Source organism: Anneissia japonica, unplaced genomic scaffold (genome assembly GCF_011630105.1).
Source record: "Anneissia japonica isolate Jap-2015-1 unplaced genomic scaffold, ASM1163010v1 scaffold2326_len296723_cov167, whole genome shotgun sequence".
NCBI lineage: Eukaryota > Metazoa > Echinodermata > Crinoidea > Comatulida > Comatulidae > Anneissia > Anneissia japonica.
Genome location: NW_022697846.1, coordinates 65576 through 80889, shown reverse-complemented (window position 1 = coordinate 80889; position 15314 = coordinate 65576). Strand labels below are relative to the sequence as shown.

The 15314-nt window shown below is 34.4% G+C and overlaps 1 protein-coding gene across 2 annotated transcripts in view; it reads right to left on the bottom strand.

Annotated features, from left to right (window-relative positions):
- Positions 1 to 5898: 5898 nt before the first annotated feature.
- LOC117102360 (proton-coupled amino acid transporter 1-like) overlaps positions 5899 to 15314 on the bottom strand; it is an 11767-nt gene continuing 2351 nt past the window's right edge. For both annotated transcript variants that reach the window (XM_033242621.1, XM_033242622.1), the window contains exons 4-11: positions 14633 to 14724; positions 12430 to 12531; positions 12079 to 12163; positions 11246 to 11410; positions 10571 to 10690; positions 10218 to 10387; positions 9463 to 9629; positions 5899 to 8217 (exon numbers count right to left, since the gene is read on the bottom strand). In XM_033242621.1, coding sequence (XP_033098512.1) covers positions 7943 to 8217; positions 9463 to 9629; positions 10218 to 10387; positions 10571 to 10690; positions 11246 to 11410; positions 12079 to 12163; positions 12430 to 12531; positions 14633 to 14724 — 1176 coding nt within the window. In that variant the 3' untranslated portion in view covers positions 5899 to 7942. The remainder of the gene's footprint in view (positions 8218 to 9462; positions 9630 to 10217; positions 10388 to 10570; positions 10691 to 11245; positions 11411 to 12078; positions 12164 to 12429; positions 12532 to 14632; positions 14725 to 15314) is intronic.

Sequence of the window (15314 nt, the reverse complement as noted above, 5' to 3'; positions counted from 1 at the left end):
TTCAAATAATTGTTTACATAAAACAGGATATTGCAGATCTAATTCTGAATTACAAAACTGAGTTGTTAGATAATGAAAAATCAAGAAATCACCGAAAAATCACATCCAAACAGCAGCGATAAAAATGTGCAGCAAAATAAAATAAAATAATGAAAATAAAATAAAGTAATAATAAGAATAGTAATAATGAATATAACAAACAAACTTACTATGTCTGTTTGAAAAACAGAACCTAGGACTTTTCCTCATTGCTATAATGACAAGTGGTTTTGAAATTTAAAAAGTCTTGCGTAAAATAACACACGAAAAACGAAAATAAAATCATACAGAAAATTGTGAAGTTAAAACACATTAAAAGCAACTCGACGTCAGGGAAACTCGAATTATGACTGCTAATAATGTTGTTATGTACATCGTTGATATAGTCTTTGCTTGGACTCGTGTTTAAAAAAACAAAACAAAAACAAAAAACAAAAAAAAAACGGTGTGGAAGAACACAGAAGAAAACAACAATCAGAACAAAAACAGTGGCTTTTCCAGCTCCTGCAGGGCAATACAGGTAATAGAAATAGTAATACATAAAACAAAAAGACAGTAACTCCGAAAAGAGACAGAGACATTTTGAGATTCAACGTTTCGATCTATTTGATAATTTTCAAGAATACTGATGAGAAAATCTCACCCATCCATATTATGTTTACAATATTTAAGAAGTATAACAGAAAGCAAATAGAAACCGACCAATCAGATTAAAATCAAAGTTATAACTAGCCAATTAAAAACGAAGTAATTAAAAATGAGGTGTGTCTTACATTAAGTATATTACTTATTATTGTGAATAAACAATGAATAATCAACAATTATTCAACAATAGTATAGAAGCCTGGGAATGCTGGCTGAATGAAAGTCTCATGACATGAATTAAACAATAAGATAATTCAGTGAAATAAAATATACTGAGAGAATGCTTTCAAGAAGAGTAGGCCTACATGTGGTATAATTACAATTTAGAATTAAGTAAATAATAAAAGCTCCTTGGATGCTCTCAACCAAGTGTTTAAAATAGGATTAAAACGCCTAATGGCCAAAGCCTCCATAAAGTAATAGTAATAATAATAGTAATAATAATGATAATAATAATAAAGGTAATAATAATAATAATAATAATAATAATAATAATAATAATAATAATTAATAATAATAATAATACAGTATTAAAATTACAATAATGAAATTTAATCATTGGGTAGTTCTCACATAGAATAGTCAACATGGCTTCTGTTTGAGCTGACGTCATAATCGATTAGGAGAATCTTAGGGTCTAATAAAACCAATTAGAATTTTCTCCGAAGTGTGTGAAAAGCATTTATAACTTCTTTTCTGAAACTGGGATGAAACTTCCAGACAAGCACAGGAGTAATAAGTGAATCAATCGATATCAGCATCTGAAAGAGGAATGGTCCCTTTTGTATTTTACTAACTTCCAACGTTATACATATTACCGAATACGCTATGGTAACTAAAAGGGTTCTTGTAAGGGTGAATATAGCAATTTGATAGCTCAGTTTGAACGTGCGATTTCTTCGTCCGGATGTCCTTATATAGCTTGATCTAATACCGCGTACAATGTTGACGCCAAAAAATGAATTAGCAACGACTATCAACCAGCAAAAGGTATATTTCAAATAAATTGGGTCGAAGTTGATAACATCCTCCGCCGAGTAAAACACCATCACTCCCATACAGGCACTTACTGTCCAAATGATAACAATTATTTTCCAATAAAACGGGCTCGTGTACATTAATTTGTATCTTATCGGGGCTTTAACGACAGCTGTGTATCGCTCTATCGACATATTAAGAACTGTTAACAAAGTCGAAAACCACAGACCCACAGTAAAACTGAGTATGACGCTGTCATGGTAAGGCACGCTTACAGCAACGCATCGAAGTAGCTCCGAGGCGGTAAGGTTAACGAGAAAAATGTTGTTCCTATTTCGCAATTTTTTCAGGAGAACTGTAGTTAAAACAACTAATCCATTCACCAGTATACTTGCACATAAAAAACAATAAGTCACAATTGATATAATTTTGTCCTCGGAATTGTTTAATGGCGATGTTGTTCTAGCATTAAACGAATACATATTCGGACAGAGAGTAGGCTTGTATGTTATACATCTGCTAGTCTTGAATTTAAACTGGAGTGACATTGTGAATCCATATAATATTAGTAGGCATGGGCATAAATTATTAATTGCAGTATAGAATTTAAAATGGCTATTCCAAATGAAACAAAATGTACATACAATATTTAATAATCAATAATTCAGTAGAAATAATTAATGTGGTTCTCGTGGAGGTGGCTACGTCATAATTTATTTACAACATTTCAGACTCCATCGAGGATTTTCTAAGACATCAGAAAAGTAAAATGTGTTGCAGACATCAAATTAAACTTTAGAAGATTGCATCACAAAACAGGGGTACTGACGACAGTGTCATGGCTCCCTGTTGGGGAGAGAAACAAACTTCGTAGGGAAAAATAAAAATAAATATATATTTTTTACATATTAGTAGACTCTAAAATCGTTTTAATAAGCTTTTGAAATCCCAAACTGTCATTAGTTTCCGGGGGCTACACCCCGTAGATCACTTCCGATAAATTTTGAGCGACGCCCATCTATTTATTTTCTCGTCCGTGAGTCGGCCCACCCGTCGGGTCCGCAAATGAAATTAGAATCCCAGTTCGTCGTCGAATAAACTCAGATTCTATTGATCTAGTGACAAAAATTAAGTCCCCAAATTATAGTACATGATGCAACATGTTAAATTGTCATTATCGTTTATCATCATCAGACAATTACAACAATGGGAACCAATATCTTGTGATACAAATGTTGTAACTCACACATTTAGGACCGTAATCCGGAGGGTGTGAGGACCAAGGATTCATTTACAAGTTCTCCGATGAGATTCTATTGGCCCTAACGGCCGTCCATACAAAAGGTATATGAAAATCAATCAACCGAGTTATTTTAGTGGCCGCTCAGACTAAAAAGATCTATTAATCAATTAATTAATCCATTAATCAGCAGTGTAGGCCTACTCCTAGAGCTCCTCATCGGAGCTAAAATACAACACAACACATTTCATTCTGAGTTACTATATTAAATATATTTATTATAATTAAATTGTTAATTACAAAATATTTGAAACACAAAAATTATATAAAACTGCTGTTATAACCAAGGTAATTCAACCAAGGTAATTCAACAATTACCTTGTTATAACATTTTCCATCAGAAGTTTTCGATTAAAACAAGAAACCAGGACGGATCTACATATTCGTAAGCATCTATTGGATTGGATTGGAATATTCGGTGTAAATACCAAGGATAGCCCACGAAAGTCTAGAAGAAGACTTATTTCCAGTGGGGTCTACGTTCTCGTATACAACGCCGTAGATTCAATTCAAAATACGTCATAGTCAGAGTATGACGTAATTATGTTTCAGAATTCATCATCGTCATAATCAAAAGCTCCCATAATTTGGGGATAAAACAATGCAAATTCCATGAAAGTTAAAAAGGAGAAATAATTCCAATGCCAGATACGTGATGGGAGTGGCCGATCATTTTTCAGAAGGAAAATCTTTTAATATGGTGAGCCAATAAAAACCCTGTCTTGTGAGGAATCCCCTTCTGTGGTAAAGTATAGCAAAGACAACCTTTCAACCAAACAATTAATTAAAGTGCATATTTAGAAGTTATCAAATCAACTTTTAAGCCTGTTTACTAGGCGCGTTTATTCGTGCGAGTCAAAAGCTTCGGTACATGCGCATGTGCATTCAAATTTTTATCGCAGTTTTTCGCTTCAGCAAATCAGTAGAGCTGAGAAAAATAGCAACCAATCGGAGCTCTGCTTTCGATTCGCCGAGTTTAAAACCGACTATACTGAAATAATAATAAATAAAAAATGGTTTTTCCTGCTTAAAATCCTTAAATTGATTAGCGGCCAATCCACAGTTCTATGCAAAGGAATACTGAAACTGAATAAGTTTGTTAATTGTATTTTTTTTTCTCTTTTCAATTGAAAACCAATACACACACAAAAAAGCAATTAAAATATTGAATTTATTATTCAAAGTTTAAAGTTCAAAGTTCAAAAGAACATTTATTTCTCAAAAGTAATAATAATGCAAATAATAAATAACCAGCCAAGTTTGAGGGGTGAAACCCAGAAAGCGGAGCTTGTGTAGGGCTGCCCTGAAATAAACACACAGAAAAACCAAAGCCAAAACAGAACAGGACAGGACAACGTTCAGGGGACAGGACAGGACAACATGAGACAAGAGGAGACAAGACAGACAAAGCAGACAACACGAGGATGCTCAGAAATTCATTTTTTTTCTTTTATAATTTTCATAGAGAAAGAAAATCAAAGATATAAGCAATATATTATTATATTCCAACAATATTGAGTAGTTAGATATGTAGTCTTTCTTCTATGGATCGATGAACCGACAGGCCTGAAGAACACACTTTCATACCGTAAATTATTACGACGTCAAAACCAGTGTGTATAATTCATTTAATTGATAACTAGTTGGGCTAAGCCTAGTTTGTTTGATCTGCCAACCTTTGGCGCCTAGGTAGGTTAGCATGCCTTTTGTAAGCCAGGACCCAGTAGTTTTTCATTACGTTTCTTCACAGAGGGTGGGGGAGGGGGGTTCGTCCGAACCACTTGAAACCCCCACCCCCCAGATCCGCCACTGTCACATATAGGGGTCCCAAGTCTTGTGGAAAGCTACACGCTCTCTTGCAATTCTATGGGAAGCAAATATCTCGCACAAAATGTAGAACTGCTGCATTATTAACACTGAAGCTAGCTCACCATGGGTAATCATGATACACAGCAAGATACAATAGGGAGCATTCGATTGGTGCGATGACGCGACGCTAGAACGGAATCACTCATGCGTGACCGTCCTACCTGGCGTCCTACGTTCTTCTCTGCATACGTAGATTTGGCCAAATTGCGTTCCAGAATCTACTCGACGAGGTGTCCCTAACGTTCTCGCATGCGCAGATGACTTTTAGTGACGTCATTACGTTCTACGTCTTACCGTCGTCGTGCAATCCAAAGGTCCCTAGTAAGATGTTTTAAGACAGGCTAAAAGATCTCCTGAAAGTAGCATCTCCAAACTTGGGACCCCTAATATATTAATACTTCGGTAAATCATAGTAAAGAAAACAAATTCATATTACATCAAAGTGATTAACCACCGAACACAATTACTCCAATCTCGTATCTGCAGATAATTCAATGTGATACAAAGCTATCAACATAAAAAGGTGGAATAAGGTATAAAATGTTATTGACAAATACTTTAAATTAAAAATGTACAATAAATAACATACGGTAGAACCCCCTATTAAAGGGACACCTTCGGTGGCAGCTCTAGGCCTGTCCGATGGGAGGGGGGCTTAAGAACCCAGCCACTGGTGCCGCCACTTGAAACCTTCCAGACCTAAAAAAGGTGTGTCTATCAGGTGTCCTAAAAAAAGGGGTTCTGATGTAACAGCAATAACAAAAAAATAAACAAATTATTATAATTAAATAATAACTCATAATCTAGTATTAAATCAGAACTATATTATTTTATAAAATATTATTTATTAAATATTATCTATTTACTATAATATATAACATTAATAACTATCTAATATTTCATCTTCTCTTTTCGGTAAAGAGGCCATAAAATGTTCAGTGTCCATACAGCATGTATGTACTGCTATCCACTGGACTGGAAAAGTGGGTGACTGTGCAACCGGCAGCTTTCTACTAAAAGCCTCTAGGCAGAATGAAAAAAAAAAATCTTTTTTTTTTTTTTTACAAACAATCATCTGTTAACATCTTTAGGCAAGATTATTTTTATACATTTAATAGAGTACTATTTTTAAATTTTTCTTTTGTGTAGCAAAGTGGTTTCTACTAAAAGCATCTAGGCATAATGGAAAAAAAATAAATCTGGTTTTTTTTTTTTGCATTATGCCTAGATGTACATTTTCTCATAGCGGTGGGTGGATTAATTGGCCCAAATTAAAATTTTATATTTATTCAAAATCATTATTATTGGCAGGCGGCGGGTTTGCTAAACAACATATAAAAAAAATCTCACCTTGTGGAGTGATAAATGCTATATAATAATTGTAAAAGACAATATAGATTTCTTATTGGGCAGCAGCCTCAATGCTTTATAATGAAGTCTCATTATGAAGCTTGGGGATTGGAGAGCTGAATATCATATATAGTCATGACGTGCCTATATATGGTCATGATGTGCCTATATATGGTCATGATGTGCCTATATATGGTCATGATGTGATGTCATCATGACCATATTTAGGCATTGTTAGCCTGGACAGGCAGGGCTTTGGTATTTGGTGGCCATTTCCCCACAAACCACAGTAACTCCACTCCAAACATTAGTATATATAATTTGTTACATACATTGTTTTGTGATACAGGGGTGGCACCAGGATTTGCCCAAATGGGTGGGGAGAGCGATGTTCTAGACGAGAGGGCCGATTTCCCCGACCAGAGCAAAGTGTTTGCAGTTGTGCGTGGGTCAAAATCTTTCTAAAATGGTGGTAGTGGTTTATTAATCAATTTTAGAGTCTACTAATATGTAGAAAAGACATATGATTTGTTTGTTTGTCCCCGACGAATTGTGATTTTCCTCGACGGGGGAGCCAGGTCTCCCCGACAAGGAGTTCTGGCACCCCCCCTCCCACTGGTGCCACCCCTGTTGCGATATAACATTATACAGTAATGCCAATAAGCAAATCACAAATATTTGCAAAAAAAAAAAAAAAAAAAGATAGCATGGAGAGAACTCCATAATGTACTACAATGTGTTAGATACAATTGTGTACTAAATTATTTGACTTGTGTGGTGATCTAAATCTAAAAGGTATGTAAACAGTTCTGTCATAAGTAGTAGAGCTAGATCATCACATGATAATGTGATAATAATAATAATTCTTGATTTATATAGCGCCTCACGTTGACACAACCTCGAGGCGCTTATTCATTACATCACATCCAAACATTAATGTATAATATGAATAACAGCTCAGGATATTGACATTTTTATAGGCAGCTGGATGAATTTGGGCTCAGCTTAAAATTTCCATGTGATCATTAAGGACAACCATTATATAGTACTTTAAATCTTCAGGGTTGTAGGCTGGGTGATAACATTGGTAAACTCCAAATAATAAGCATGGACTTTAACATACTGACTGCTAGACATTATTTTTAGGTTCCTTACATGTACAAACATACTTATTTGAAATTTTATCTAGTCATATATCATCAAAATGGTATGTCTAATAAATTGGCGGGAAAATATTAGGTGACGAGTAAACTCATCACTGGCATTGGGACAGTACTTTTTATTTTATTAAAAAAATTTTTTTTTTAACTATCAGCCGTTAAGTCTGTGGTTCTACAATGTATAACATTAAGGTAATATATACGCTAGAATGTTACCCCAGTTTTGACGAGTATAGTCCCTAGCATTCTCAACACCTTGTGAGACGGGTATTTTCGTAGCTGGCAGCGAATGAGTTAAAGGTGGGCAAGGGGGTTAATAATCGAGGGCCAAGAGATTAGCTTTAGAATGGGTGAAAAACTTCCCCACCCCCGACCACCACCTACATCAGCCCACCATAACTACATCCTTGTCTTGCATTTGGCACATTATTTAAAAGCAACAAACTAGAAGGTGTATCCTAAATTCTACTGTGATTACACTCTTGTCCAAAATTAGAAATTACTTTAAGTAAATTTACTTTATGTACAATTCTTTGAAATGATATGCAATATTACTTCCATTTGTCTTACAGGTCATTTCCTCTTCACCCTCCCATACTTTTTATTGTAAAGGCATACAATCTGCCGGTGAGCCTGGAGATTTAATAATTTGTTCAAGTGAGACTGCAGTACCAACAAGAAATCCAATAAAACCTATCAATGCGATGATTAAATTCTTACTAAATCTGAACTTTGACTTAGGTGACGCGTAGCCCTGCTCCGCGTAGATAAGTTCTTGTAAAATGGCGGGTAAGATCAGCGCCAAAAAACTGCTGGCGAATGACCCTATAAGTGAGATAACCAGAGCTAACTTTGGTATTGCAATTGCGAAGAGTACTGCAAAGAAAAAAAAAGAAAAAAAGATGGAATTAATAATATAATTACTTTTAAAATAAAGCTCTGCCCAGACTATCAAATTTTCTTTGAAAAACAAATTGTTTTATGCCCATATATAGTCATGATGTGTCTATATATGGTTATGATGTGATGTTATCATGACCATATTTAGGCATGTCACATAAAATTTGATAGCCTGCACATGGCTCAATAAACATTATTAATCATTTTTATCTTATACATGATAAAACAAGACATCATATATTATTACACAGAATGCGCGTTGTGAAAGATTGTGTACACTTCCCCTTTGTTTGTGTGAATTCACATCTATTCAAGATTGCTTCTGTGTACTTTTTATATTTTAAAAAAGCGGAAATCGCAGAGCATTTAGCATGGGGGTGTGTGCATGTTGACGGGGAGAGCTTATTTTTTCTGTACCATTGTCTGTATCATCACTGTATACGTATCAATTTTGCTGGCTGCTAGGAAGGTTGAAATTCAGTTATGTAAAGAGATCTATGCTTAAGTACTTAAAAACCACCTTATTTTGCCAGAACTAAGTCACTGGGTATTTATATATAGCACCTTTTCCTTTAGCTTATGAAGCATTTATTGTCCCTGATCATTGGGTTCATATTTGCGCAGTTGTAGGCAACCCCACCAGGTAATAATACATTAGACTTAGATACAGCGCTTCATGCCAACAAGGCCTCTAAGCACTTCACAGTATTTCCCCCGGCTGTTACATCAAGCACATATGGAACACATACTCAGATCACTGAGAAGAATTCCATAATGTTGCAGCTGTATCCATTATACTCCTGGGTGGAGAGAAGCAATGCAAATAAAGTGTCTTGCTCAAGGACACAAAACGAAGTGCGTAGTGAGGGACTGATACTCCGACCTCGATGCTGGAAACCAAACCATTCCCACTGGGGCAAAACACTTCCAAATCCAAACCGTTAATGCCCCTCACAGTCCATCTCAACATTTGTGGCCCCACCCTCAATACTCAGTAGGGATATCTCGGGAAAAAAGTCCTTGTAACATTTAGCATATGTCCTGTGTACCGTTTGTTTCAAGAAAAGAAGGTGCAAATCAGCCAGTCTTTTACTTATGATTTATTTTATCATATCCTGGGCACACTACAATGACAGCTTATCATAGATGTAAACCAATACTGTACTAGATACAAATAAAAAGTCAGGTTCATAAGAAAACAAAAAAGTAAACCATACTTACATGTAATTAAAACTAGTACTGTTCTAAACACGTATTCCCAAATGTCGCGCTCAATATTAAACTTGTTTTTAATTGGTGGATATAGAATCTGAACGGGCACATAGAACTGAAGACCATACGTGATGAAAATAGCGATGACAAACAGCAGTTTCACAGCTATATAGATACTATGTATAGAAGAAACCACACATGAATTGGTCTTACATAACACAAAGTTCTCCCACCAATTCAAAACACTTCAATTAAAGACTACTTTTCTCTGGCCCCAGAAGAACACCAAACTTTATATTTATAATGGTAATTTCAAACTAAAGACCAAAGCTGCTAAAGGCCATGAAAAAATTGGTCCCTAAAGTTGTCTTCAATTGAAGGTAAACCTGTTCATAATACGTACAATATATATAGGTATAGGAACACTGTTGGCCAATCACTTTTTATTGTATTTTTTAGTATTGTATACTCATCATCACAACCACCATTAATATCCGAATCCCAAAATATTTGTAATGGAGTTGTACGGATGCTTGCCTTACACAACCATGGTCTTGGTTAAGTCCTGCAGACAGGAGGATTGAATAACACATCTTAAAGATGGTGTATAGTACTAAATTGCATTTAAGCCCTCCAGGTACAACACAAGGAAAGCAGCACTGGAATCATATCACAGACCAAAGCTCAAAAAGGATCTTCACAGTTCAGCGCACAAATGTTGGATAAGAATATATTTAAAAAAAAAGAATAATTTAAAGCCATACCCTTCATCCTGAGGTATATCTAGTGTGATTGTATCCTTTAAACATTCGCCAAACGTAAGGTATCCAAACGTTCCCATCATCAAGTACATGAGGCCTACGAAGGACATCCCACAAAACAGCACCTTCTTGAAGTCTTCTGGGTTCCTCATCTTGTTTTCAAGAGGAAGAATCTGGGAAAAAAAGACAACAAATTTGAAAGAATCATTGACAACCTTTGGATTAGAGGTCTTTTCAGGGAACAGGATTTAATTGGCGTTCATATTGTATTATTTTGTTTTCTCATATGGTGTCCAATATTCCCTAATTATATGCTTCCCTATGTTAATATAAAAAGAACACTGACTAAGACTTACCACACCAATTCCCTCAAATGCATAGATTGCTGTGCCAAAAAATATAGGCCAGTCAGACACAGGCGCCACCAACTTCAGCTCACTAACAGGTTGATAATAGCCCAGATGAGAAAACATATACTAACAAACAAATACAGTATGCATCAATGTAAAATGTAATAGAATTAATAGCAGTTAGGGAGTTTTTTTATTTTTTATTGAACTAGGGATCCCAAATATAGAATCTAACACTTTGTTTTGAGAAAAGGCAATTTCCTTTTCTGCAGTTACCTGCTATTTTGTGAACTATTTTATAGTAGTGGAATTAATGCAATCATAATAACAGTAATATCTCAAATTTATATGGAGCCAACTCCAAACAAGATAAAAGGCGCAATGAATGTGAATAGCCACTGGAAAAACATAGGTCTTAAGCTGTGACTTAAAGTTGCAAAGAGTTAGAAAAAGCTGGTTCCAAAAACAGGCAGAAGTATAGTGAAAGAACATTAACCATAGGTTTTGGAACGGTATTTGGTGACAGAAAATTTTGAGGGGATGATCGGAGAGGGCGAGATGAAGTATACTGGAAAAGCAACTCAAATATGATGGTTCATTCAGATGGAGAGCTTTAAAGGTCATAACAAGTAATTTAATACCATATATGTAATCACCTAATTAGTTAATAAATTTAATTACCTCAAATATGAAACTGAGTCCAATAATAAGTAGAACATTTGCTATCATGGAGAAGATAGCCAAATCATCTAACTCACGAATATAACAGTAGATGACCACAGGAAGGAAAAACATTAAAATGAAAATCTTGATATCTGGTACTTCATCATAGTAATATTGATAAATCTAAAATGAAAATAAAATAATAATAAATAATAATAATAAAATACAATTAATAGTATACCAGCTGGGCATAATCTGGTAAAACCCTTCTAGTGGAGTATAGCTTTCTAAACCAGAGTCATGGGTTCTAATCCTGTGACATCAGTATTTTTTTTTTTTATCTAAAGAGCACCTCAATTCGCTAATCCTCATTAGTTTATAAAGTATTGTCACTTTTCATTTATTTAAGAGGACCATGGATGTGCTGGAAGGTAACAATCAATTAAAATACAGTGACCAATCATAATCATCAAAAACAATGTCATCCTCTTCCTATTAAAACGTCAAACATTTTGAATAATGTGTATAGGTAATAAAATGTGTAATGCGGTTTTTGCTAAATTGCATACTTAACAAAAAAAAAAAATTATTTTGATTACTTATCAACATAAGATGCAAAACAATATGTCCACACTATCAAATTTTCTTTGACAAAAAACAGCTGTATGCCCATATACAGTCATGACGTACCTATATATGGCCATGATGTCATCATGACCATATTTAGTCATGTCAAATGTATTTTGTCAAATGTAAATTTGATAGTATGGACAATGTTTAATATAGGAGTGTTATTTATGCGTTATTTGCAAGGAAAAACATGTTCTAGATGTAAATAAAATATAGTTTACCTGATGAATGTTATCTCCCATAAACAGAAAGTAGGCACAACAAAATCCAAATTGAGTTATAATCAGGAAGATATTTACAGAATATCTAAAAAATATAGACAATATTTATAATGATGATATTGTATTGCATAAATTTTCTCTAAGGGTAGAAGATTGATAGATAGATAAATTGATTGACAATCAATATTTTAGTAGAAGCATTGAATGTAGCAGTAAGGCTTTAGACTAATGTATTTCCCTTTCTTAAATCCTGGTTTCTATAAAATAGCTGCATCGTCGCTACAGAAATCACTACACTATGCAGCTGTACCGAATGCAAACAGGAAATGAATTAAAATGTCATTTACTTACTTGCCTAGCTTGCAGTTTCTTTGGAAGAATGAGAATGGAGAGTACTTAAAAGCATATTCAGCGACCTGACCATAACTTAGGGATACTGCTCCAATTTCATTTCTGTATATGAAAATTAAGCAAAAAGATTATCCAGTATAAATCTTTCATTACTTGTTTGGTTTATGCCCTAGCTTCATAGCCTTTTTAGTCCACAACCCAAATTAAATGTCAAGCATGCAAAACAGACGCGAACCCAAAGGACAAATTTCTCCCCTCTAATTTCATGATATAAAATGATTGAATATGGTATTATTTTTTCAGTTTGAGTGAATTATATCAATAAATCATGTCAGTGCTTTTTCTACGCGCGAGGGATAGCAGATGTCTGGAGAACCACTTGATTCTTTTGTCAACCAATTAAAAGATACCATCACTCACAAAATCAACTTAAAACCCCAAAAAAAATAAAATATAACTTTGAATTACTCATTTAACCAAACTACACAACTTACTAAATCTTTCATTAAGATTTTTTTAAATCAATCATTTTCTGACATTTTAATACATAATTTCCTAGATTTGCTGCCAGAAATTGATCAGTTATGCAAAGACATAGATACATATTTAACTGACAAGAAAAATGTTTTCTCATTATAACTTTCAGCTGAAAGCCAGACATATTGAAAAGATTGAAACTAAGACTTTCAAGTCGTCATACATAGGATTTTAAACGAAACTATTGATAACACAAGCAATACAAAAGTAAACTATTGCATATGCCATACATTAGTTACACTTTTGTTTATTGTAATTTGATTTAGTTTGTCGTCATTTGTATAAAGTAAGGTTTTCATGACCTGAAGAGATTATGCGACCCATCAAAATTTCTCTGCTACCCAAGCATATGTTGCAGAACAGCGGTCTATGAGAATGTCAGGGAAGATTCTAAATCAACTTAATAAAATAACAAAGTTAGCTTAAAAAAATCTGATGAGTTAGTTACCAGTCAGAAATCAGTGGGGTAAACAGCTGTGAGGTCTCACTGCCCAAGCCTGTGGCCCCAGGCCTTAAAGGACCTGCCAGGACATTTTTATAAGCATTTTTTTTCAATTATTTGCCGAGTGGAGCCGTTTTAAGAAACCCTAACGTGTAAAACATGAGGTCTCGCCACAAAATGAGTCTCATAGTTAGAAATTCAAAAATTGAGTTTATATTATATTTGGGTAGATCACATTATAAGCTTTAATTTGGTCTTTGAATGGCTTCCGGAGCATTTAAAGTTTAGGTGTATAAGAACCACGTTTTGAGAAAATCAAGTCAAGTTGAATGGAAGTATCTAAACCACCAAGCTATTAAACTCAACTGGTTGTCTATTGATCTGTGCTATTGGAGTTGTTATCATAGCCACTTAATCCTTGTATAAACATTGATGTTAACATTGTTTGACCTTGGAAAATTTCCTGTTTGTCATATGACTACATTTTCAACCTAGAAACTTGGAAGAAGCTTGAAATTATGTTTACTGAAAAATCAATAAAATTGAATGTTTGTATCCATTACAGGTATATGCTAAGTTAAGTTGCGTGGCGCTGGACTGCCATTTTCACAGGTCCCTGGGCGCCCAGCCGAAATTTCCGATTTACAGTTAAAATGAGGAAACATAAAGAATTATATTCATATCAATAATTGTTGTATGGTCATATATAGTCATGATGCCTATACTGTAAAACCTTGAACAGAAGCCCAATGGACTTAATCTTGAGAAGCCCATCTCAAATTGAAGCCCCCTCTTTAGTTTGTAAGCCCATCTCGAAAAGAAACCCATGGGCTTCTTTTAAAGATAACATTAACTTTTTTTTTCGAGATAGTACAGTACATACACTGTACATGAATTTCAAGGAAACAAAAAAAAAAATTAAAACATGCTTGGTTTATACAGTAGTTTAGGTGATTTAATGCTGTTAATACACTCCATGATACAGATTGATGTTACAGTGGTCCTATTTATTGTTTTATATTAGTAATTCCCAAAATCCACAGCATTTATTTTGAAATGAGCCTCCCCTCTCTCTCTCTTTACTTTGCAAAAATAGCCTCGAAAAGAAGCCCATCCAAAGTTCACAAAAAAACAAGAAGCCCAGGGCTTCAATTCGAGGTTTGGTATATGGTCATGATGTAATGTCATCATTACCATACATACACAAAGAATTATTATACATACTTAGTAGCGATTAAATGATGACTACATTCTACTAGTACCGCCATGCAGTGAGTTGCGATAATTGCCAAAATAGTTATAGCAACAGGCCCAAGCTGTGAAGATATAAATATACACAATATGCAAATTAACTACTTTTCTCTGATTGGATAATTGCCTCATTTAAATAAATGCATATCAATTAGGATTTCTGGTAACCTTTCTTCAATTATATTTTTTTCAGCTGAATAGAGCAAAACTAAAAGTGTAAATATTTTGATAGTATAGGATTTAAAATGAAGCTATTGATAACTCAAGCAAATACAAAAGTAAACTGATGTATATGCCACACATTAGTTATACTTTTGTTTACAGTAATTCAATTTTGTTTGTCTTCGGCACATGAAAACAGCCATAAGCTCTCACTATCCAAAGCCAGTGGCCCCAGACATTAAGGGATCCGCTAGAACATTTTTATGAACACTTTTTTCCAATAAATTTGCTGAGTGTGATGATATCATGTCACCATGACCATATTTGGGCATGTCACATGTTTTTTGTCAAATAAAATGTTATAGTCTTGACTGGGCTTAAGGCTCTGTCCAGACTATCAAATTTTCTTTGACAAAAACTGTTGTATGCCCATATATAGTCATGATGTGCCTATATATGGTCATAATGTGATGTCATCATGACCATATATAGG